At 42.8% G+C, this 25,338-nt stretch overlaps 1 protein-coding gene, 1 long non-coding RNA gene and 1 pseudogene across 3 annotated transcripts; all 3 read left to right on the top strand.

Annotated features, from left to right (window-relative positions):
• The first annotated feature begins 3,435 nt into the window (after positions 1–3,435).
• Positions 3,436–13,251, top strand: LOC148665899 (scavenger receptor cysteine-rich type 1 protein M130-like; annotated as a pseudogene). The gene is made up of 3 exons (XR_015937121.1): positions 3,436–3,574; positions 10,674–10,988; positions 12,580–13,251. The product of XR_015937121.1 is annotated as a scavenger receptor cysteine-rich type 1 protein M130-like (transcript).
• Positions 13,252–13,362: 111 nt separating this feature from the next.
• LOC148665898 (uncharacterized) lies at positions 13,363–15,689 on the top strand. The gene is made up of 4 exons (XR_015936595.1): positions 13,363–13,761; positions 14,270–14,302; positions 14,430–14,468; positions 14,854–15,689. It is a non-coding gene; the product is annotated as an uncharacterized LOC148665898 (long non-coding RNA).
• Positions 15,690–15,720: 31 nt separating this feature from the next.
• Positions 15,721–24,798, top strand: LOC148665897 (antigen WC1.1-like; the record flags this gene model as incomplete). Its single annotated transcript, XM_088632901.1, has 12 exons — positions 15,721–15,907; positions 18,387–18,458; positions 18,686–19,000; positions 19,184–19,216; positions 19,403–19,441; positions 19,544–19,687; positions 19,961–20,059; positions 20,349–20,420; positions 21,065–21,151; positions 21,654–21,740; positions 22,050–22,136; positions 23,090–24,798. Coding segments are annotated over 12 exons (1,386 nt in total), but the record flags the coding sequence as incomplete, so codon positions are not given.
• Positions 24,799–25,338: the final 540 nt, after the last annotated feature.

The following is a 25,338-nucleotide window of genomic DNA, read 5'->3' as shown; positions in this document are numbered from 1 at the left end:
CACACAGGAATGCAAGTCCCAGCCCTCTGAGGTCAAACATTACATCTTCTGTCCAATGTACAGACCACTTGACCACAGCACCTAAAAAAAATCAGAAATACAGTAATTAAAGCCACTGTCCATTGCAGTACTGACATCTTCCAAACCCACAGGAGCACAGTCATTAGAGACACTGTCCACTCTTCTGACCACAGCTCCCAGAAACCCAGGAACACAGTCATTACAGTCACTGTCTAAAGTAGAGACCACAGCGGAACACAAGTCCAGGCCCTCTGCAGTCAAACAGCGATATGGACAGATAGATATATAACAGGATCTGGACACCGGTGTGTAGAGGGAGAGGTGAGATGGCTGCTGGTGGACTTCTCTTGTTCTCCATGGGAGTGTCTAGCCATCCAGTCAAACAAATAAAACAAAGTAGAAATACCAGGTGTGTTTCCAAAATGGCTTAACATAAAATGTCTTGTAGATGTGGTGATAAGTGTTTGTTTCTCTCTCTCCAGGCAGTGCACAGCCAAAGCATATCTTTTTCTTTTCCCTTTAGCATGGAATAGACCTTTGTTACCTTAATATAAAATATACGGGTTTGTTTCAAATACAGTATAAATAAAAATATACTGTAGACATGGTGATAAGTATTGTCTCTCTCTGCAGGCAGTGCTGATGTGAGGCTGGTGAATGGTGCCAGTCCCTGTGAGGGGACAGTGGAGGTGTATCATGATGGAGAGTGGGGGACAGTGAACAGTTATGAATGGGATCTCAATGATGCTGCAGTGGTGTGCAGACAGCTGGGCTGTGGATCTGCTGTCTCAGCACCAGGAGGAGCTCACTTTGGACCAGGGTCTGGATCAGTCCTCCTGGATGAAGTTTCCTGCAGAGGGTCAGAGTCTACGCTGACGGATTGTCGAAAAGATGAAGTGAAACAGTATGGCTATCCTCATGCCTATGATTCTGGAGTGAGGTGTTCAGGTAGGAGTCCCTGCAGTCTCCAGCACTGAGGACAATTAAAACTCCTCCATTGATCTAGAGTCCATCATCATGATCCATCTGTCCATCCTCGCATTCCCACTGCTCTTGTCCTGCTGAAAGCTGTGACAGCACTCCTCATTGTCACTTTGTGTCTTTTCTCCTTCTGGATTGTATTTCCTGCAGTGTGCAGAAAAGATATTGAATATGGTTTGAAAACTGCCTGGACCCAAACCCCACCTGTATGCTTTCTGTTAGGTTTTACAATTGACCAAAAATGAGGCCAAAGAACAGGGTTTGATCATAAGGCTGTAAAAGTGTGTGACTTATAGATCTGTAGTGAACTAATGTATTTTTGGTCTTGATTTTGAACTCCAGTTTGTTCTCCATTTAAATCATCAGCATCATTTTCACTCATAGTTCTGGTCTGTCTCTCTTACTATTAAATTCAGATTCAAAGAGCTGTGTTCAGCAAAGAATTACAGCATTGGCATTGAACATAGGTTGCTTTTCTCTGACGTATTTATAGCCATTAGAACAATGACCACATTATCTGAGAATGAGTGAAATAAAATATTTACATCACTGTTTAAACGCTGTAGAATAAAAGCAAAATGACTCTTTTCTTAAGAATTTTAAGAGTAGACTTTTCAGTCTCCGTGGTAGATAGTATTGATCTACTGATTGATCTGTTTCTTGAAGAAAGCTGGGATTTCTGAATAGCTTGTTCCATATTCCTGCAATCCTTTAGGTAAGGTGCCCTCAGGTCTCAGTGTACATATGTAACCTTTTTCAACACATAATGAAAATATTCACACTCTTAGAAAACAACTCAAGAATCTAACATAACATCTCTGTTTCTCTCGGGGAAAATGTCCCTACCCCTATGTTTTGTGTCTTCCAGGGCAGCTGCTGGGCACTGGGTTCTGGATGAGGTTTGAGAAAATAAAAACACTTTTTAAGTTAGTGAAAATCCAGAAGCCAAGTGCTGTAAGGCAGCTCTTTGGAAAAATACAAATACAGCCTTCATTTCCAAAGTAGTGTTTCATTACTTACAGAACAAGAAACACAACCCAAGAACACAACCAAAAAGTAAAAGCTAAACTCCTCTGTGTTGACTGAGCATCTTCACATGAAGTAATACAACAGGAAGTTAAGCTGCTTACCAGCTCAGTTACTCTTAAAAATCATTCTCAAAACTGATCAGTCCCTTCTTCTGCTCCCATCTCCTCTGGTTATACAGCTTCCTGCTTTTAAATGTCACTTTACAGTTGACTGAGGATGACAAATCATTCTCCATGGGTTTGACAGGAATCATATTCTTGTCTTGTCTCCACATGCTCACCCCTTTACAAAATAGAAAAGAATATGTAGGCACTGTACATGAAACAAATTCACATATGCACACCTATGTAACCAATATATACTGTAAATACATGAAGAACAATGCTGTTTCTACTTACAGGCTGTGGTAACTGACCCTATACTTCATTGTGGTCTGTTTCTCTTTGCTATATCTTACCCTCAGCTAAAGTGAGTTGTCATATTATGCCAAGCTGTGACAAGCAGTGCCAGGCTATGACAGTCCTGGTCTTGTCCAGAGTGTCTGTCAATGCCCAGGTCAGACAGTCCTGCTCCAGTAGTGCCAGGCTGTGACAGTCCTGCTCTTGTCCAGATTGTGTGTCAGTGCCAAAGTCAGACAATGCTGCTCCAATATTGCCAGGCTGCGAGTCCTGTTCTCTGGACTCTATGAGCCCAGGTTTTGAATGACTGAATTAGGTAACTGTTCCTACTATTTTTATGTTCCACAGGTGGTGCTGTCTTCAGGAGTGTTCTGAAGACAGCACCACCTGGAATTATGGTGATGTAGTTTAAATGGTTCATAAATGTTCATGAGGCTTCAGTTTCTCTGACTGTTGTTGCGACACCAGAAGCTGCTCCTGCTGTCTGTCTTGATCTCAGTCCTCCTTCATTTTCTCTCAAGGCCTCAGTCTAACTTTCTGAATGTCCTTCTGCACCTCCTCCCTGCAGCTTTGTTGCCCTCTTCATATTAAATTAGAAACAGAGATATTTTCTGATTTGACCAAGCAAATTGAAATACTTCTCAAACTTTTAGATTGAATGCAAATGATGATTTTAAGGTCTTTTAAGATTAGGATTAAAAACGAATACAGATAATCTAAACATTTTCATTTCTCTGGATTAATTTTACTTTGATATACTGTATTAAGTGCACTGCAATGTGCTGTAATACTATTTAATTTTGTATAAATCCTCTGACTCCACCTTTGTCACATGTCAGGAGTGCGGTTAGCAGGAGGCAGAAGTCTCTGCTCTGGCAGAGTCGAGGTTCTGCGAGGGCCATCCTGGGGTACGATCTGTGAGGCCGACTTTGACATGAAGGACGCGGAGGTCGTTTGTCGTGAACTAGACTGTGGATTTCCAGCACAGGTGCTGAGAGGGGCTCATTTCGGAGAGGGGCAAGGGCTGATCAGGACAGAGGAGATCCAGTGTCAGGGAAATGAGACCAGAATCCACAACTGTCCCACCTCAACCAGGGAGCATCAGAGCTGCACTCACAGCAGTGACATCAGCCTGGTGTGTACAGGTGAGAGCACTGTTGTCTGTACTAATCCCCAGCTGTATAAACACTTCAATATCTCACTCTGAGCTGCTCTCACAGCAATGACGTCAGCCTGGTCTGTACAGGTGAGAGCACTGCTGTCTGAATTGATCTGCAGCTAAACACATCAATGTCTCACTCTGAGCAGTGTCGGCTAATTACATCTCTTCCTTATAGCTTTGCCCACTTATCTTTGATAACATTGTCTGTTCTACAGCACCATCATCTGGTTTAATCAAATACGTAAGGACAAATAATTCTGATTTTTATTTTATTTAGCATGTTCTTCCTCTTTAGAATACATTTTGTCACTTTTTAGATTTTTCTATTTTCTTGTCTGTTGTATCTCAGGGCACTGTATATTGTGCCCCAGACTAATATCTTTGGATCAGTCAGTGAGCTGCAGCAGGCAGTGGTCTTGTGGTCATGTGATTTCCACATTGCTTGATTCATCTTTGTCACAGTGCGAAAGATAATTAATTACTCTTGTGTACTGAACTTAAATATTCAATAAGTATGTATAATTATGAGAAGTTATTTTACAATCAACACACTGTAAAATCAATCATTATGACATTGTGTTCATACTGTACAGCTCCTGACTCCCCTGTCTTTTTATAAAGATAACAGTGTGTTTATGCTGTATAGCTCCTGAGTCCTCAGTCCTTTGTATAAAGACTAGAGTGATGTTAATATTGTACAGCTCCTGACTCGCCTGTCCTGTCTGCAGAATACAGTGGCTACAGGCTGGTGGGTGGCCCTGACTCCTGTTCTGGCTGGGTGGAGCTGCAGTACCGCGGTGAATACAGGACAGTGTGTGACCAGTACTGGGACCTGAGAGACGCCACTGTTCTCTGCCAGCAGCTGGGCTGTGGGGAGGCTGTAGCAGTTCCAGGACAGGCCTGGTTTGGACAGGACAATGTATCAAGAGGGGTTGATGTTTTTGAGTGCCACGGCAATGAGACCCATCTCTCCTGGTGTGCTCTCTCTTCATGGGGCAGAGCTGCATGCTCTCATGGGCAGGAAGCTGGAGTCATTTGTTCTAGTAAGAATCAACACATATTTATATTTTCAGAATTAATACAGCTTTAAATAACGGATCAGTAAAATTTCACATCTTAATCTGTCCCACTTACTCATGAAGTAACCAAATCCATTTACATGGTCTTGGTCTCCAAGCCAGCCACAGTAGACCTACTGTTCAGAATGCCATTAAAAGCAGCCTTCTTACCAGAATCACCAAACATTCCTCACTTTTCAAACTGCCCTAACCTCCGCAAAGCTCCAGCACAACTGTAATCCCAAGATCCATCCACTTATTCCATCCTTATCTGCTTTCTATTTTCCTTCAATTACCCACCTCTTCATGCTGTTTTATAGGAGCCCTGGAGCTAATTCCAGCTCCACCCACCCTGTGTAACTGAACACACAAGTCAGTCCACATTCACATTCCTCATTCACAGCCCTTTCTGCCACAGATGTCCACACTGCAGGTTGTGCTCGTTTAATGTCCTAGTCACCTGTTGAGGTGCTGGCCGGTAACCAACCCCCATCTCCCCACATGTGGGCTGAGCTCACCTACCCAGTGCTGTCACAACCCTCCTAGAAACTAGAGCTGTTGTCAGCCAGTGAATATTTATATATTTATAGTATTAGAAGAGAGAGTAAGTGTGATATTAGAATTTGATCTCCTAGCAAACTTCTTAAGCAAGACCATTCATAAAATTATGATGACTATTTTTAAAAAACTACAGTATGTTGTAACATAATAAGCTGTGGTGTATCAAGTTAATTGTACAAACAAAAAATATTTCTGATAACCCCTCTGTGAGCTTGTTTTATTTTACTAATGTGTGACTGAAAATTAACACGATTATTCATTTTTATAGATTCATCCCTGTCAGCTGTAGACGGTGGAGTCCGGCTGTCAGGAGGAGAGAGTCACTGTGATGGCCTGGTAGAAGTTCACTACAACAGGACCTGGGCGAGACTCATCCAGCACTCCTGGGGCTACAGAGAGGCCTCTGTGGTCTGCAGACAGCTGGGCTGTGGCTCTTTAGTACAAATACACCAGAACTCTGTGTATGAGACTGGCGACAGTGCTGTGTGTCTGACAGGTATTCAGTGCTCTGTAGGACAAGTCTATAACTCCTCTCTGTATGGGACAGTGACAGTGCTGTGTGTCTGACAGGTATTCAGTGCTCTGTATGACAAGTCTATAACTCCTCTCTGTATGGGACAGTGACAGTGCTGTGTGTCTGACAGGTATTCAGTGCTCTGTAGTACAAGTCTATAACTCCTCTCTGTATTTGACAGTGACAGTGCTGTGTGTCTGACAGGTATTCAGTGCTCTGTAGTACAAGTCTGTAATTACTCTCTGTATGGGACAGTGACAGTGATGTGTGTCTGACAGGTATTCAATGCTCTGGGGACGAGTCTCACCTGGTGAACTGCAGTTCTCCACAGAGAGTCAATTGTGGTGCTGGACAGGAAGTGTCCCTGCTGTGCTCAGGTAGGAACCATTTGGTCAATTTGCTGTCTTTTTTTATTAGTTTAACGTTCATATTGTGATACCTGTTGCACTGCCCTGGTAGAAGCAGACTGGAGCCAGGAGGTCTGACTAAAGCAGGCTGAGCAGGCAGCCAAAGTGAAACTATATCCACACAGAATTAAATAATTCACCTCCTGTACCGAAACATACAGGTCCTTCTGTCAAAACTTTCCTTGAGAGATCTACTCAGTTTGACATCTTTGGCATCCTTTCCACTCTTAAGTGAGAATCACAGTTGTCACTGCAACATCAGCTGACAGCTTGCCTTCTTTTTAAAAAGAAACACAAAGGGTAAAAAACCATCCCAGCCCCTAAATATCTCCTCTAAAGACTATCCTTCTTTCAGCAGCCTTAGCAGCCTTTTCCCACAACATACCAAATTCCAAAGATGACTGGGACTGTGCTTTAAGATGAAGAGGAACAACTATTTTATTTTGAAATAATCAGAATCACAACAATTGAATACAGTTGGAGCTTAAAAAAACAACTAACTTGGACACTGTAATTAGGAAAGCAAATGGTTACATCAGCACAAATTTACAATTCATATTACTAAAGGGTGTGGAATCTTATTCTCCCAATTTTTCTAGGGCTTTAATTTGTAATTACTTATCCGGAAGTCTCAGAACAACTTCACATCCCAGTGGATAAGCAGAAAAAAATAAAAATAACTGGTTCATAAGGAATGTGCTGTGTATGAAATTGAGCCTTGACTAATTAGCCTTGCTGTGATTTGACTAATAAGATGCAGACAGGTAAAGGCTAGAAACAAATTATTGTTATTGTTACAGATAGGAGGTTATGAAACTGGTAAAAACCAGGAATAGACAAGTGGTTTAGTTGATCAGTGAAATAATTATTCATAACCCCCGCCTTGTAAGTGAATTCTACACCCAAGTGGCTGGTATAATTAGAGGAATGTGAATACTTTGTTCTCCAGCACAGCTTGTTGAGAAGAGCAATAATTTAGGCCACATAGTTAAACAAATATTTATTACCATAAACTACATAAGACACAAAACATACAACACACAAAGTTACATTATATTGTTACAAATGGGGTAGGACTCATAGTTTAAAACAATGACACAACACACAACAAAACATGCTACTTTATATACAGTATTTACAGACAAGGCATTTCAGAGGCCTAACATTCTGCTCACCCAGAAAACCCTTGACTGTTTCTACTGACTTAACAGACAAATAAGTTCTGGAACCTGAGATTAAGTTTAAACAAGCGAGTTTATTGCATGCAAGGAACAATAAGTCTGAAGTATTGTTCAAAATACAGGTACAAAACTTCGGGTTTATATAGCACGAAATGTCCGCTTCTGTCGTACTTCGTTTCCATGGTAATGGGGAGAGGTCACGGTGTTCGGACAGTCCCCCAGGCTTTGACCACTCTTAATGGTCAGTTTTATGTTTTCTTGGTTGGGGGGGGTTCTAGCTGGCATCTGGAATTCTTATCAGTTAACCCCCATTCCTGACATAACTTAAAGCCTGGAATGTCTTGGGTCACAAGAAGTCAAGTCCTTGTGCAAAAAGAAAGCAGTTAACCCCTTCTTCACATCTTGTATCTTTCTTCACTATGCATTAAACTCTTAATGTCTACAGAGGCCACATAGGAGATGAGCTACCTTTTTAAATAAAAGGTAACCTGCAGTTAGATTTCTCTCCCTGCACCCTGGAAGCCACAAGATTAATGGGAGCCTATATCCCTATCCATAAAATGCACCCTCATCAGGAAAGATGTTTCTAACTGAGGTACCTGGAAACCCAAGTTCCCTACAAGCACAGAATAGCATGCTCTCTCCAATGTTTCACACACAGTCACTGTGTGCTAGACTCTCCAGTATTTCACACACAGTCACTGTGTGCTAGACTCTCCAGTATCTCACATACAGTCACTGTGCTGCTAGACTCACCAGTATCTCACACACAGTCACTGTGCTGCTAGACTCTCCAGTATCTCACACACAATCACTGTGTGCTAGACTCTCCAGTATCTCACACACAGTCACTGTGCTGATAGACTCTCCAGTATCTCACACACAGTCACTGTGCTGCTAGACTCACCAGTATCTCACACACAGTCACTGTGCTGCTAGACTCTCCAGTATCTCACACACAATCACTGTGTGCTAGACTCTACAGTATCTCACACACAGTCACTGTGCTGCTAGACTCTACAGTATCACACACACAGTCACTGTGCTGCTAGACTCTCCAGTATCTCACACACAGTCACTGTGCTGCTAGACTCTCCAGTATCTCACACACAGTCACTGTGTGCTAGACTCTCCAGTATCTCACATACAGTCACTGTGCTGCTAGACTCACCAGTATCTCACACACAGTCACTGTGCTGCTAGACTCTCCAGTATCTCACCCACAGTCACTGTGTGCTAGACTCACCAGTATCTCACACACAGTCACTGTGCTGCTAGACTCTCCAGTATCTCACACACAATCACTGTGTGCTAGGCTCTCCAGTATCTCACACACAGTCACTGTGCTGATAGACTCTCCAGTATCTCACACACAGTCACTGTGCTGCTAGACTCTCCAGTATCTCACACACAATCACTGTGTGCTAGACTCTCCAGTATCTCACATACAGTCACTGTGCTGCTAGACTCACCAGTATCTCACACAGTCACTGTACTGCTAGACTCACCAGTATCTCACACACAGTCACTGTGCTGATAGACTCTCCAGTATCTCACACACAATCACTGTGTGCTAGACTCTCCAGTATCTCACACACAGTCACTGTGCTGATAGACTCTCCAGTATCTCACATAGAGTCACTGTGCTGCCAGACTCTCCAGTATCTCACACACAGTCACTGTGCTGCCAGACTCTCCAGTATCTCACACACAGTCACTGTGCTGCCAGACTCTCCAGTATCTCACACACAGTCACTGTGCTGCTCGACTCTCCAGTATCTCACACACAGTCACTGTGCTGCTAGACTCTCCAGTATCTCACACACAGTCACTGTGCTGCTAGACTCACCAGTATCTCACACAGTCACTGTGCTGCTAGACTCACCAGTATCTCACACACAGTCACTGTGCTGCTAGACTCTCCAGTATCTCACATACAATCACTGTGTGCTAGACTCTCCAGTATCTCACACACAGTCACTGTGTGCTAGACTCTCCAGTATCTCACACACAATCACTGTGTGCTAGACTCTCCAGTATCTCACACACAATCACTGTGCTGCTAGACTCTCCAGTATCTCACACACAGTCACTGTGCTGCTAGACTCTCCAGTATCTCACACACAGTCACTGTGCTGCTAGACTCTCCAGTATCTCACACACAGTCACTGTGCTGCTAGACTCTCCAGTATCTCACACACACTCACTGTGCTGCTAGACTCTCCAGTATCTCACACACAGTCACTGTGTGCTAGACTCTCCAGTATCTCACACACAGTCACTGTGCTGCTCTACTCTCCAGTATCTCACACACAGTCACTGTGCTGCTAGACTCACCAGTATCTCACACAGTCACTGTGCTGCTAGACTCACCAGTATCTCACCCACAGTCACTGTGCTGCTAGACTCTCCAGTATCTCACACACAGTCACTGTGTGCTAGACTCTCCAGTATCTCACACACAGTCACTGTGCTGCTAGACTCTCCAGTATCTCACACAGTCACTGTGCTGCTAGACTCACCAGTATCTCACCCACAGTCACTGTGCTGCTAGACTCTCCAGTATCTCACACACAGTCACTGTGTGCTAGACTCTCCAGTATCTCACACACAGTCACTGTGCTGCTAGACTCTCCAGTATCTCACACACAGTCAGGGTCTGAAATGGCAGAGAGCGGACTTTCTGTATTTTACTGAAGATGACTTAGTGGATTTAGTAGACCTTCTGTGTTTCATTTTCTGCGTGTCCTCTGTTTCTTGTTCACTGGCAGATGGACTAGCAATCCAGTTAAACAGGTTAAAGAAATTTTAATTATATGACATATTTTGAAAATGTATTAATATACTATATATATGTAAGTAATAAGTTTATTCCATGCTGAAAATAGAAGAAAGAAAACAACATTTCGGCCGTGGAGCCTTCTTCAGATTTAAGACCACACCTGAAGTGATCTCACACCTGAAGTCTCCACAGCCAAAATGTTGTGTTTTCTCTCTTCTCTTTTCAGTATGGAATAAACATATTACTTGTTCCTTTGCAGCCTATGCATGCTGATGCTGCTACCCACCTGAACTATATATATACAATATATACATTAAATATAAATATACAAAATATCCTCTACTAGTTAAAGTAAGTATCTGTGTCAGCATGCGTAGTCTGCAAAGAAAGTAAAGATTTTTTTCCATGCTGAAAGGAGACAGAATGTTGTGGCTGTGGAGCCTTCTTGGGATGTGAACAAGGCTCCAGCGCTGAAGTGTTGAGTCTCCTTTCTTTTCTTTTAAGTATGGAATAAACTTTTACTTGTTCCTATTTTAAATATCCTCTGGATATGGTAATAATACTTTTATCTGTCTCCAGGCAGAGCTGATGTGAGGCTGGTGAATGGAGCCAGTCCCTGTGAGGGGACAGTGGAGATTCACTATAAAGGAGAGTGGGGAACAGTACTTAGTTTTAATTGGGATCTGGATGATGCTGCAGTGGTGTGCAGACAGCTGGGCTGTGGATCTGCTGTTTCAGCACGAGGAGGAGCTCACTTTGGACCAGGGTCTGGATCAATCCTGTTGGGTGCTGTTTCCTGCAGCGGGTCAGAGTCTGCACTGAGGGAGTGTGGTAAAAGTGAAATGAAACAGTATAGCTTTCCTCATAGCTATGATGCTGGAGTGAGGTGTTCAGGTAAGAGACACAGACTCTCTCCAGTCTCCAATACTGAGACATTTAAAACTCCTCCACTGATCGAGAGTCCATTATCATGATCCATCTGTCCATCCTCCCATTCCCACTGCTCCTCTCCTGTTGAGAGCTTCTCACTGACAACACTCCTCACTGTCACTGTGTGTCTCTATTATAAATCCAAACTATAAAAAATTTCAACCACCTATCTTTTACTTTTTCTCTACTGTTATTGCTCCTGCTCTCTTACTGTCTACTATTAGCAAGGAATATTCTTAAAAAATATAGATATCCTAATAAAACATGAATTATATAGCAATTATAAATATAGGGAATAAATATATGTCATAAATAATATTTATTTTTCTGATAATTATTTCCATAATCATATTAAGGACAAAGCATACATTTAGCACATGACTCTTCAGTTTGAGAAAACTCATTTTTTCATGTGTTTGTACAGCAGGACAACAGAAAGTGTCTCTATTTCTGTCATTCTGAGCTCATCCTGTTTGTGGTCACTGCGTCTGTAAATGCTTCACTGTGTCTATATTGTTTTAACACTGGTGAAATGAGAGTCTGTATGGGTTCCAGTGGGCTGTGGGGTGAAATACCTTCTCAACAGCTGTCAGTGGATGTGGTCAGTCATTTCAGGTGTGTTTTAATGGTATTTTGGTGTCAGGTGTCAGTGGATCTGGTGAATTTCAGGTATATTTTAATGGGTTTTCATGGTATTGTGAGCTCAGTGTTGTAGACCTCAGTGCTGCAGTGGGCTGTGTGTCCAGGTGCTGTACCAGCTGGCCCAGGGGCAGATTCTTGGTGGTGGAGTAACTATCAGTCTGATACAGATGAGCCCAGAATGGAATTGTGGGATGAGTTCTCAATACTGATTTGTACCTAAATAGAAATTAAAAAGAGCAACTTCTGTTGGCTTTGTCAAGTTATTCAATGATATTGCTATTGAAGATTGGTCCTCTAACCTCTTAGCTGCTCTGTCTTATTGTAATATGGGCGGCATTATACTGAAGATGGGGAATTAACTCCAGATGGAGAATTAAAATTTAAAGATTGGCACCTTCAACAAAAATACCATTAGGGATTTGATGGTCCTGAATTTTCTTGCAATGCACTATAGCCAGGAGCTGACTGCTAGTCCCAGGTGTGTGTAAATGGTGCTGAAATAAATGACAGTGTGTATTTTGTTGAGACCTGCTTTCACGTGGAGAAGCACAACCCTGGTCATGTCCACATTGTCGATCAGTGCCCAGGTCAGTCAGTCCTGTTCCAGCAGTACCAGGCTGTGACAGTCCTGGTCTTGTCCAGAGTGTCTGTCAGTGCCCAGGTCAGACAGTACTGCTCCAGCAGTGCCAGGCTGTGACAGTCCTGGTCTTGTCCAGAGTGTCTGTCAGTGCCCAGGTCAGACAGTCCTGCTCCAGCAGTGCCAGGCTGTGACAGTCAAGGTCTTGCTCAAAGTGCCTGTTAGGGGTCAGACTTGTCAGTGACAGTGATCTCTGTTATTGTTCTGATATTCCGGCTCATCAAAGGGTCAGACTGGTCAAGGACAGTGATCTCTGTTATTCTTCTGATGTTCCAGCTCAACAAGGGGTCAGGCTGGTTGGAGGCAGTGATCTCTGCTCTGGGAGAGTGGAAGTGCAGCACGGAGAGACCTGGGACTCAGTGTGTGACTCTGACTTTGACTGGCAGGATGCAGAAGTTGTCTGTCGAGAGCTGGACTGTGGGGTTCCCTCACAGGTGCTGAAGGGGGCTCATTTCGGGAAGGGGGGGGGGAGGTCTGGACAGAGCAGCTCCAGTGTCAGGGCAACGAATCTCAGATTTTCTCCTGTCAAAATTCATCCACAACATCACAGAACTGCACGCACGAGAACAACGTGGGACTGGTGTGTTTCGGTAAGAGCAGGATAATTGATTCCATTTATTTATTTTATTGAAGTTCCTAATTGAAAGAGAAACAACCCTCAAATTCCGTCAGTCACTGCAATATAAAGCTGCAGCTTGTCCTCCCCTGATTCAATGCCAATACAGCAGGGACAGCAGCCCTGTGTTATTTGATACAGGGGCTCTGAGTATCTCCTCCAGTTTTTTTCTTGAAACATATAAGTAAGGCTGAGTAATAGTAATTATATGTAAAATGGTTTCGTTTTGTTCTCTAAAATAAAAAATAAAAATAAATATAACTTAGACCTGTTCTGTTTTGCTCCTGAATTCAGCTGTTTAATCAGTGAAAAGTTGTATACGCCTCATTCATCACCACTATATCTCTGTCTGAGTCTGTACTGTGGGTTTAATCAGTGAAGAGCTCTAGTCCTATTGATCACTAGTACTCTATTGAAGGTTTACTGTATACTTGAAGGCAGAGTTGAGGATCACTGCTAGATGTTGCAGGGAGATTTCGTTGTGTTGTGACACTGTGTCTGCTCTCCCCCTGTCCTGTCTGCAGGATACCAAAGGTTCAGGCTGGTGAACGGCTCAGACTCCTGCTCTGGCCGAGTGGAGTTACAGTGGCTCTTCAGGGACTGGGGGACAGTGTGTGATCTCTACTGGGACCTGAGAGATGCCAGTGTTCTCTGCCAGCAGCTGGGCTGTGGGGAGGCTGTAGCAGCTCCAGGACAGGCCTGGTTTGGACAAGGCAGTGGACCAGTATTGGCTGATGTGTTTGAGTGCCAGGGCAATGAGAGCCATCTCTCACACTGTGCTGTCTCTTCATGGGGGAGAGCAGGGTGCTCTCATGGACAGGACGCGGGAGTCATCTGCTCTGGTGAGAATCATTTGATAAAATGACACCCCCTCTGCTTATACACAGCAGCACACTATCTTCATGGTTGACCGAATAACTGCTCTGTTACATACCGCAGTAAAAGGATAGAGATGTTTGAATTTCTTTTCTTAATCCATTTCAGTGTATTATCAACATATATAACTCAAAATTTCTCCAAAGTGGTTATTAGGTTGCTGTGTAATTTTCTTTCAGAAGAGTAGATGTATACAGTGCATACAAATACAGTGAGGAGTAGAAATCAAGTGTATATTTGTTATTCAGATCACCAATGAAAGAATGTCCTGGAACTCAGTATATTGTAATTAATGCCTGATCTCTGCAATTAATCCATTAACCCAGAGCCTAATTATGCAGGGTGCTGTACTAGTATAAAGAGGGAATCCGGAGGTCAAGGTTTATCAAAGTAATTTTTGTGCCACACAACTGACACTCCACTGGTGAAACCACTCCTGTGGACAGTAATGAGCTCCTTCATTCTCTTTTACAGACTTGAAAAGCAGCAACGATTCACTTGGCACAGGTAAAGGGAGAATAATGACTAATTTTGTCATTAATCAGTGTTGTTTTAATTTTAGTTTCATTACTGATGTTAACTTGTTTGATTCACATATAGCTCACACTGCTTTCCCTCTCTATGTGTTTGACAGGTTACCCATCTTCCTCTGTTCCTTCCTCAGTAACACCAGGTATGAACTGGTCCTTGTTCTGTATCTCCAGGGCTCTCAGTGTGCGTTGACATCTCTGTTACTCATTTCAGACTTTGGCACTGTGAGGCAGCAGGTGTGTGTGGAGTTTTTCAACACTGTCCCTCTCAACCTCTCTAACACACACAGTCAGGCTCTGTGAGGCAGCAGGACATAAAAGCTGCTTGCACTGCATCTGCTGCCCCTTAGCTGATGTTCAGCAAATTATCTCCCACTAGAGGTCACAGTGATCTCTTAGTACTGCATTGACTTCTGACCATTGGCCCCTTACCTCTGATTTTCTGCTCCTAAACCAACTGTCAGTAATGTTTATATATACTGTATACTGTATATGTGTTTATATCACTGGGTATTGTCTCTCTCCCAGCCCAGCGCTCCCTCAGGCTGGTTGGGGCAGGTAGTGACTGTGCTGGGAGGCTGGAGGTTTATCACAATGGCTCCTGGGGGACAGTCTGCGATGACTCCTGGGACCTGGCAGACTCTCAGGTGGTGTGCAGGCAGCTCCAGTGTGGGACGGCCCTCAGTGCTCCAGTGCCAGCCTCCTTCAGCCAGGGAACTGGAGCCATCTGGCTGAACAAAGTGGGCTGTCTGGGGAACGAGTCATCTCTGTGGGAGTGTCCCTCAGCAGGGTGGGGACAACATGACTGTGGACACAAGGAGGATGTGGGAGTGGTGTGTTCAGGTACAGGACTCATATCACACCATGACGTTTTCATACAGTAGGGTGTTAACTACCAGGAGTATTGTACAGTATCTCCTGGTCAAGACAAGAACAGGGACAGTAATGTGAAAATAATACTATTACTGTAATAGTAATAGGGTGCTTGACATAATAATCCAAAGATTCTCAATTTGGATTGTAATTTACAGAATAAAGAGATACTAGTGCCAGACTGATGCTTGACATTGATTTAAAAAAAGTTACCAATGTATTGTTTTCTGTTGAGAAAGAGCATTCCGTTCCATTAATATGATTTTGGAGAAAAGAAAAGATTATGAAATCCTCTAGTGTCACAATAGACTTAGCAGACACACTGTTTCTATCTGAGGTCTTTAATCTAGAAGTCTGTGTCAGTTCAGAGCAGGGTTCTCTCAGTCTGTCCACTTGTATGTCCCCAGAGTTCAAGGAGCTGCGACTGGCCGAGGGCTGTTCTGGTCAGCTGGAGATTTTCTACAATGGCACCTGGGGCAACGTGTGCTCAAATAGCATGAGTGAGGACACAGTGAGTCTGTCTGTCAGGGGCTGAACTGTGGGAAGAGTGGGCGTGTCGTCGATTCAGCCCCCAGACGGGACTCCGCTCCTCACTGGCTTGATGAATTTAAACGCCGCCCTCACGACTCCACGCTGTGGCACTGCCCCTCCTCTGCCTGGAATCAGACCCAGTGCACAGACTCTGAAGTGGCTCTGATCACCTGCTCAGGTAAGGACTCCAGATCATGACTTATAAATTAAATAGATAGCCCAGTGTTTCACTGTTTTTGTCCACGGCCTGTGTTGGACAGCAAGACGTTGAAGGTTAAGATTATGGTGGGATGGCTCAGAACCTAATTTGACATAAATCTGTCTTCACACAAAAATGGTGGGTAAAACATTGTCACCTAAATACGTCAATAATTGATTAGTTTCACAAAAACTGTTCCTAGTGGCTTTTATTACAATCAGACTAACATGCCTGTCATTATTATCAAAGAAAAAACAGATAAAATACTTTGAGGTTCAAGAGAATTTTAAATGTCTTAATTATAATAAAATATAATTATAATAATTGCTTATACTTACATAGTGCTTTTCTGGACACTCCACTTTTCTGTCCCCGTCACTATTCTGGGGCATTAGGACCCACATAAACCGCAGGATGAGCATCCCCTGCTGGCCCCACTAACACCTCTTCTAGCAGCAACCTTAGTTTTTCCCAGGGATCTCCCATCCAGGTACTGACCAAGCTCACACCTGCTGAGTTTCAGTGGGGGGGGGATTGCCAGTGGTGAGTTGCAGGGTGATATGGCTGCTGGCATAGGAACCTGATGTCAGGGCTAGATTTCTCTCACACCATCTATTGTTACAACTATTACTCTCCACAGTACAAAATTGGACACAGCCCAACAGACGTGAAAGGCGATCTGGTATCTCTTACCTTTTTGCCCAGACATCGCTGCAGCTGTGCTGTTTCAGCATTATTTGGCTTGGCTCCAAACCGTCGCGGTGTGGCCGTATGCTGTTTATTACAGTGGTTGACATGGAAACCTGTTTTGAATACAGATGAGCTGTAGTCATTTAGTAGGCGACTTTTTTTTGGTTAGTTAATCAAGCTAGTTGTTCTGTCATTTCCGTGCTGGATTTCAAAGAAAAAGGATTAAGGATTCGCGATGCGTAAACGAGGAATCTGCCCCTTGTTCTTGATCTCTGCAGAAACATTGGGATCAACATTGGGGGATTTTTTCACGCAGATACCAGGTGAAGCTGAGGATGGACTGCGTCCATACAGCAGAGGGGCGTGACGTGATTTATTTTAATGACATTGTAACACACCGAGCCCCGTTAAATGCACAGCTCTACCACATGCAAAGCTCGTAACATGTCTCTGTTCCTGTCGCATTATCCCAGAAATGACCGATAACAGACCCTCTGTTTGCCTAAAAAAAAGGGAATTGAACGTGTTTGAACATGTTGAAAACGATATAAGCAAGTCTAAGAGGGAAATGTTTGTCTCCGCTCAAAAAACAGTTGCTGGCTACGTTTAGTTGTTTCTGGGCCGAGTCGCTCTTCGTTGTTATCATAACACCAAGAGTGACTCATTGAAGAGAAATGATGCCAAAATGTTTGATCTGTACACAACCGGTAACTGTTGCCAGAGAGCAATAGCAATAGTTGTATAAGTGAATTGATTGCTGATTTTATATTGCTTATCCCTAGCAAATAATGTTCTGTATATGTGGTGTTTATTTTGAGTCACACAATGTTAGTTTAGTCTTATCCATTACTGATTATTTCCAGTTTAAAAGAATAAACAATCTGCTAATTAAAAAATAGGGTGAGCTGTCAAAAAGTGCTGAATGTTAGTTTTATGAGCAGATTCCAGAGTTTCTAATCCCTAATCCCAGAGTATGGAACTTTAAATCCAGCAGTTTACCAAGCAATATGCCTTACAAATGTCTTCAGACATTCACACAGTTTTCCTATTTTATTGTTTTAGATCTGGCAGTCACAGCATTTTCAAGAAGCAATATGTGTTATATACAGAATCCGTACAACACATTAAAAAATGAAAGTAAAAAATATATATTACGAAAGACAAAAGAAGATGTAATGACTGCATGAGTACTCATACTTGCAGCTAACATACTCTCATACTCAGACATGATACTGTTGTAACAGAAGAAATAAGGTTCTTGATCCCGAGATGAAGTAAAACAGATGAGTTTATTGCATGCAAGGAACAATAAAGCCGAAGTCTTGTTTCCCGCAAGAAACAACAAAACCGAAGTATTGTTCGCCGTACTGTTACAAACTTTTGGGTTATATAGTGTTTTCTTCTCCGTTTCTGACGTCACTCGGTCTGATGGTAAAGAGGGGGGTTCATGGTATTTGGCCAGTTTACGATGTTCTGGACAAATGGTCAGTTTAAGATTACACCCAGGGGGGTTCCTAGCTTGCATCTGCAATCCTTATCAGTTAACCCCCTTTCCTGCCATAAACCCAAGCTTGTGACTTAGAAGTCTAAACCTCATACAGAAAGGATTAAATTCAAACCCCCATCTTCACATCTTTCTTCAATACTCATTAATGTCATCATAGTTCAGGTGGGAGCAGCCTAATAAACCTATTACTTGTTCCTTAATGTCTTCATGTCCAGTATAAAAGTTATTAATCTTAAATTAACAGGGTTTTCCTTCTTTTAGATGAAGAGAAGAAGTCTGTGCCCCGGAGTTTCAAATCCTGTTCCACAGCCTCAGGCCAGGACACATGTTCAAGTGAGTTTACAAAATGTATCTGTATGTTGATAAAATAAATCAGTTCTTACATTTTTTTCACAAATAACAAATAAAGTCAGTGCTCTAAACCAGACAGTAGTCGAGATGTATTTTGCTTTGATGTTGATAAGATGTGTCAAAACAATCTCTGGACTACTGGCTCCTCAGGCTGGTTGGGTTTGTACTGTATCTCTATGTCTGTTAATCAGATTTGTTTTGTTCTCTAGACTACTGGCCCCTCAGGCTGGTTGGAGGAAGAGATGCCTGCTCTGGGAGGGTGGAGGTTTATCACAATGGCTCCTGGGGGACAGTCTGTGATGATTCCTGGGACCTGCAGGATGCCCAGGTGGTCTGCAGACAGCTGGGCTGTGGAGATGCAGTGAGTGCAGTGGGAAACGCATCATTTGGACCAGGGGATGGCACCATCTGGCTGGACAAGGTGAACTGCAGGGGCAGTGAGCTTCACTTGTGGGACTGTTGGCACCCTCCCCTGGGACAGAGCGACTGTCTGCACAAGGAGGACGCTGGGGTCACCTGTACAGGTGAGTGGGAGCAGCTGGAGCTCCCAGCGTGTTCAGGGCTGCTCTCAGTACAGGAATACAGATGTAAATAATAATGAAGAAGCCAACACAAATTCTGCCTATTAGAAATACAATTAGTATGAGCCCTTATGGCTATTAAATACTCTCTGAATCTCGACCCATCCCTTCTCCTTTTTTTTTCAGGTTGGGGATCTCAAAGTCATCCAGTGACAACAGGTAATGCAGTTGACAGAAGGGAATAAGAGACATTTCGGTTTGTCTAAATGATGCTGCTGGCAAACTGCATGGTTTTCAGAAGTACTGCTCTCTATAAACTATAGCCTCTCTGTTTCATTTTTGTCAAGAAATAAAGAGAATTATTGTGAATCTCCTCATCAAAAAACATTTTATCTTCTATTATAGCTCTTCCTACTTCCACCAGCACTTCTTCTGTGGAAACAGGTAAATTCTCCAGTTTCTAATCTCTGTCCAGATGAGATCACTACTGAGATTAAAGATTAAAACACAGAAGATTATTTTCTGATCTGTGTCCCTCTCCCTCAGGCAGCACCAGGACAACACCCCAGACACAGCTGCTGGGAGGCCTCTCCGTCTCGCTCCCGGTCCTCCTGCCACTGGGGGCTCTGCTTTTTGTGGTGTTTGCCCTGTTAGTGTGGCAGCTGATCCATAACAGGAAGCTGAGGAAAGGTAGGGAGGGAACTAGTGACCTCTGGTGGTCAGTACTATCACTCACATGAAACTGATATGTGGATTTTACTCTAAGATGGAGATCTGTAGAAATTTGCAGATGTATATAATATATAATATATAATATATAATATATAATATAAAATATATAATATATAATATATAATATAATATTTATGTGCACAGATGCCCAAGAAAAGGTTTAGCACCCAATTAAATACCTTATATTCCCCTCACTGCATGTTAACCCTGAGTGTTTGTTTCCTAACACAGCCCTATCTAAGGGAGCACACACCCCCTATCATGATGCTGTTCATGAGGAAATAGAGCACAAACCGGCCAGAGAGGGAACCTACAGCGCCCCCAGGAGAGGTGAGTGGAGAGAGTGTACAGAGGGTGTGATTGGTCTCCACCCTCTGAGGAAGATTTGAGGACTTACACTTGTAGAATATCTCACCACACTGGTTTCAGACAGTGGTTTCTTTCTCAAGAGGTATGTCAACATGAGTAACGAAAATCAGCACAGCACTGTCCCTGATCTAAAAACAAACTCTGTGTTACTTTTCACACTCTGGCTTCTCACACAGTGGGAACAGCCAGTAGAGGACAGTGAGGCTGCTGTCTGACTGCAGGTATTACTGATCTGTCCTCCTGTTCACAGGGAGATTCTTCTCTGACGAGCTGCCCTCAGGATACGATGATGTGGAGGACAGTGAGGGAGACCCAGTATCAGGTGAGGGGAGATGGAGTCAGGGGGCTCAGTGTGTGAGTGGGGGTGTCTTCAGTCCAGTACTCACTCTCATCCCAAACCAGGCTGAAATCTAGAGAACTTGTGTAGAAAATTCTGAATCTGAAAAATATACTGTAACCTCTGTTGTTTGACACCTTATTAACTCTGTTCTTCAGTGTTGCCTAATGCTGGCCTGATCTTAACAGATCACAGAGGCTAAGACAAAACAAAACTAGTCTTTATCAGTAGAGGGAGAGGATACCTTTAAGGAATAGTTAGGATGCAGCTCTAACTAGTGTTGATGCAACAGTTACCATTTCCCTCAGGAGCAGAATTCAGGATCGTTGTCCCAGAATGATGACTGGGAAACTGAAGGCAGGAGAAACCACCTTTCAGATGAGATATTAACACCAACATCCTGACTTAATTATTAAAGATTCTCTTGATGGCTGTTTATAAGACTCACCCTGGAGTCTTGTCTTAATTTTATCTCACAAAGCATTTAGAATTACACTTTACTATAACTACATGGAAAACACATTTTACTCTGCAGTTCTTATGAACATCAGTGTTTAAAGTGATTGCAGCACTGTTGTGAAGTAAGTCAGAGTTGAAGTGTACATTCTCTGTGTCTCTGTGTGGTTCAGGAGACTCGATAACCTCTCTGAAAGAAGAGATCCCAGAGCACTATGATGATGCTGTAACTGTACCTCAGAGTCCAGACGCTTTGTCAGGTTGGTTATTTCAGTCCAGTCCCAAAGAGAAACCCTGCACCAAACCCAGTGAGTCTGACTCTCTCTATTCTCTCTTTTATCTCAACCTCAGAATACAGAGTTATCATTTACTCAGCAACGGTCACATTAAACTGACTCTCTATGCTCTCAGCTCTGAACTATCAGTCTGGGTCACTGTGCTGCCAGTGTCCAGCTCCTCTTCAGTATCTTCACTCCGCCCAAATAAGTCCAAATCTAGGAATAGTTTTATATTTATTATGGAAGTGAATAGGTCTGGATTATTCTCTGGGTTATTCTGCTGCCATTCTCCAGCTCCTCTTCAGATATTTAACAACGATTCACACCATTGCTCTCTGTTCTGAAACAGGCTACTCTGTTGTCATTCACCATTTTAATTTAAACAAAATAGAGTTAATTTGAAATGTATTATATAATCAGATTCCCAAGTCTCCTGTATTTTAAATCTGATATGTAACAGCAAACCTGTCTCTGTGTGGTTCAGGAGAGCTGATGTCCTCTGTGAAAGAAGAGGCTCCAGGGTACTATGATGATGCTGTAACTGTACCTCAGAGCCCAGATGCCTTCTCAGGTGAGTCATTTCAGTCCAGTCCTACAGAGAGAAACCCTGCACCAATCCCAATGAGTCTGGCTCTCTCTGTGCACTACACAGCTCATCACACTGGATTATTCTCTGGGTTATTCTGATGCCCGTGTCCAGATGAAACTCTTTAGATGTTTCACAAAGGTTCACAGCATTGCTCTCTCTGTCCTGATTAAGGTGGCCCTGTTGTTATTCACCATCTCAATAAAAATCTGAAATTAGCTTGAAATGTATTATAGAGTTAGGTTGCCAGATCTCTTTAATTTTAAATCTGATGTGTGACAGTGTGTGGTTCAGGGGAGCTGATGTCCTCTGTGACAGAAGAGGCTCCAGAGTACTATGACGATGCCATCACTGTACCCCAGAGCCCAGACACTGTGTCAGGTGAGTTATAATAAATAAGACTCATGAGTATGCCCTGTACCAGCCTGCACTAACCTCTGTCTACTAGAAAGTAGTTTCAACTTAATTTCACACCAGCAAATAAACACTAACTGGAAGAGAAGAGCTCTAAATGATCAATTCTTCCTAAAAGATACAATTATGTATGGAAAATTACTTACTTACTTCAAGGCTTTTGACTACAATATTGTAAAAACTATTCTGTTTAATCCAACCATTACTCCACTAACAGACATTTGTATCACTGCAGATCATGTAATGCTTCTATCAATAAATGGTATATTGTTTATTTAGATTGGTTCATAAAATCAGCAAATACTCTTACAATGTACTGTTACAATCTCTGATTATTACGACGACTTAAAATGTTCATTCACTATACTATTGTGACTATGGAAGTGTTTTAAAAAATCTAGATACACCTGGCTATTGTCAACATTTCCAATTCTCCGGGCCTTCAAAGCAAGGAGATGTATGCTAAGATGTAGGGATGTGAGATTCAGTGAACAAAGCAACCATAACGTTTACATCGGTTTACTTTAGTTAAGTTAGGTTGCATGATTAAGTGTCAATTAATAGTCCAAGAAAGACAAAAGGTGAGAACTCCTTGTCCAGATCAAATGTAAAGACCAGTTTGGTGTTTAATATCTGTACCTCATTAAGAGAGCTTGCCATTCAATTGTTTCTAGAAACTTTAATTGTTCTGAGATTCCCTTGGCTAAAAACTGCCTCTCCTGGTTAGTGGGAGCATTTTTAGAACAGGGAGATAGATTACCATTCATTTTGTAGCATCCAGGTTCACAAAGAGAGAAATGTTACTGAAGGTCTTATTCTTTTTTTTAAGCAGCTTTATCTCTTCAGCGGAGACAGGCAGAGGACAGCTGATGGACAGGAATGACTCTATATCAGCTATTATATCTGTGTCTCTCTGCCAGGTGTCCCCCACACTGACAGGGTCCCGCCCACTCTGCCTTCTGAAGAAGGAGCCCCTGCCCCTGACAGGACTGACTACGATGACGTTGGGGACGAGTCTCAGGGAGAGGATGGGTACTGTGAGACTGACAGGGCTGTCTGGGACAAGCTCCTCCTGCAGGTCTAGACACATAAGAGTTTTACCAACACAGTCTTACAGCAGCTCTGAGCACTGAGACTGTCTGACACTGTCTGTGACCTGAGTCCACTTCACTCCAGTGTTTCAACACTGACACTGTGACCTGAGTCCACTTCACTCCACTGTTTCCACACTGACACTGTCTGTGACCTGTGTCCACTTCACTCCACTGTTTCCACACTGACACTGTGACCTGAGTCCACTTCACTCCACTGTTTCCACACTGACACTGTCTGTGACCTGTGTCCACTTCACTCCACTGTTTCCACACTGACACTGTCTGTGACCTGTGTCCACTTCACTCCACTGTTTCCACACTGACACTGTCTGTGACCTGTGTCCACTTCACTCCACTGTTTCCACACTGACACTGTCTGTGACCTGTGTCCACTTCACTCCACTGTTTCCACACTGACACTGTCTGTGACCTGTGTCCACTTCACTCCACTGTTTCCACACTGACACTGTCTGTGACCTGAGTCCACTTCACTCCTCTGTTTCTGTTTTTTTCTAAAACAGGAGAGATACGTTTCGGAATGCATTTTCTGGTAAAAATAAAATATCTACACGGGCGCTATTAGCTGAGTCTGAAGCCTGCTCTACAGAAGAACTATATTCAGAGTGCCAAAGAAGTCGCTTCCATGCGTCATAACACCACAAAGTCAGACTACAAGTGCTGAAAAGCCATTATGAATGGTAACTGGTAATTGGCTGGATTAAATTTCCAGTCTATTTGAGGGCATGACTGGGAATCCCACTGCTGCCCCATATTTCCTTATTAAGAATCACGATATTGTTGTTGTTGCCTCCACGCGATTTAATCAATTTCAGTAGAATTAATTTGAACAACAGTAATAATCATATTTGTTTTATTCCCTCATTGCAATTTGTACACAAAGATTATTTTTTTTATTTTAAAAACGTGATAGCCTTGATGGGAAATAATACGGAACTGCAGGTGTGGGGGTCAAGTGGTAAGGTGTTGGTTTTGTAAACTGAAGTTTGTGGGTTTGAACCCTATCCTTGCCTGTTTTGTTTACCATGACATTCCTTTATCTGAGTCATCAAATGTCTTGCAATGTAGAAATCTCTGTAATAAGAGGAAAATAATTATCGGTAGTGTTTAATAATCCTTCTGTTGTTCTAGCATAATCTGCCCTGATTTTTAGTTGACAAAGCAATGGGTGCACACACCACCCTCTGCTGCCTGGCAGGATGGTTAAGTGGTCTAAAGTGCCACACTCAAGGACTCTTGTTTTTTCATGTTGCTCATGTGCTCTGGTCTCTAAGTGGAGGCTTCAGTTCAAATGTCACTCCCGATAGCTAAACTTTTCCTGTCGTGCATTATTCCAGTCTTGTACTCGCTGACAATCACAATAAAAGGAAAACGGAGAAATTGCTTAGCAAGAACTTAATGGACAAGGGAAATGCTTCCCAAAAACTTCAATGTCTTTAGCAGAAAGGAAAAATTAGATAGCCTTTGATTTCTGCCTTAATAACTGTTTGGGCTGTCTGTAATTGAGAAAAGATGTTCGGTAAGATGGGCATTAAAATGTGAAAGACCAAATTATAAAAGCAGCAGGAGAAAGGTGCAGCACAATGAAATTTGTGAGTGTTCTACATTGTTAAAATTCATGAGTTTTTATGCTGCTTGGATTTCTTTTAAGCCTACGAAGTGACCCCTGTTTCATTTTCTATTCACCCACTCGTTTTGTAATATACCTCTCAAACTTCAGAACCAAATAAGATTTCATGTGTGACAGCATTCCCCTGCAAATACTGATGTATTGGGTGAACCCGAATGAAATATTTTAGTGCTGGCTCAAATATGAGGAATTTCAGGAAGACCTTTTTAAACTTGGTGTGCTTTTGTTTCGTTTGTTCACTCCTGTACTACAGCAGAAATATTTCTATAGGTGTATGATCATGGTAGGCTGACAGGAGGAACATGTGGCCCAAAAGCAGTGACAATATCAGAGGTGTCTGCAGTGTGTTGGTTTGTGAGCAACGATAAACTTGACGTGGAAGCAGGTGTGCCTGCATTAATACAGCTCCATCGATCGGAAAAAGTAA

Source organism: Lepisosteus platostomus, chromosome 5 (genome assembly GCF_059453375.1).
Source record: "Lepisosteus platostomus isolate fLepPlt1 chromosome 5, fLepPlt1.hap1, whole genome shotgun sequence".
NCBI lineage: Eukaryota > Metazoa > Chordata > Actinopteri > Semionotiformes > Lepisosteidae > Lepisosteus > Lepisosteus platostomus.
The sequence above is the reverse complement of the archived record's forward strand: the minus strand, read 5'-3'. Positions and strand labels throughout refer to the sequence as shown.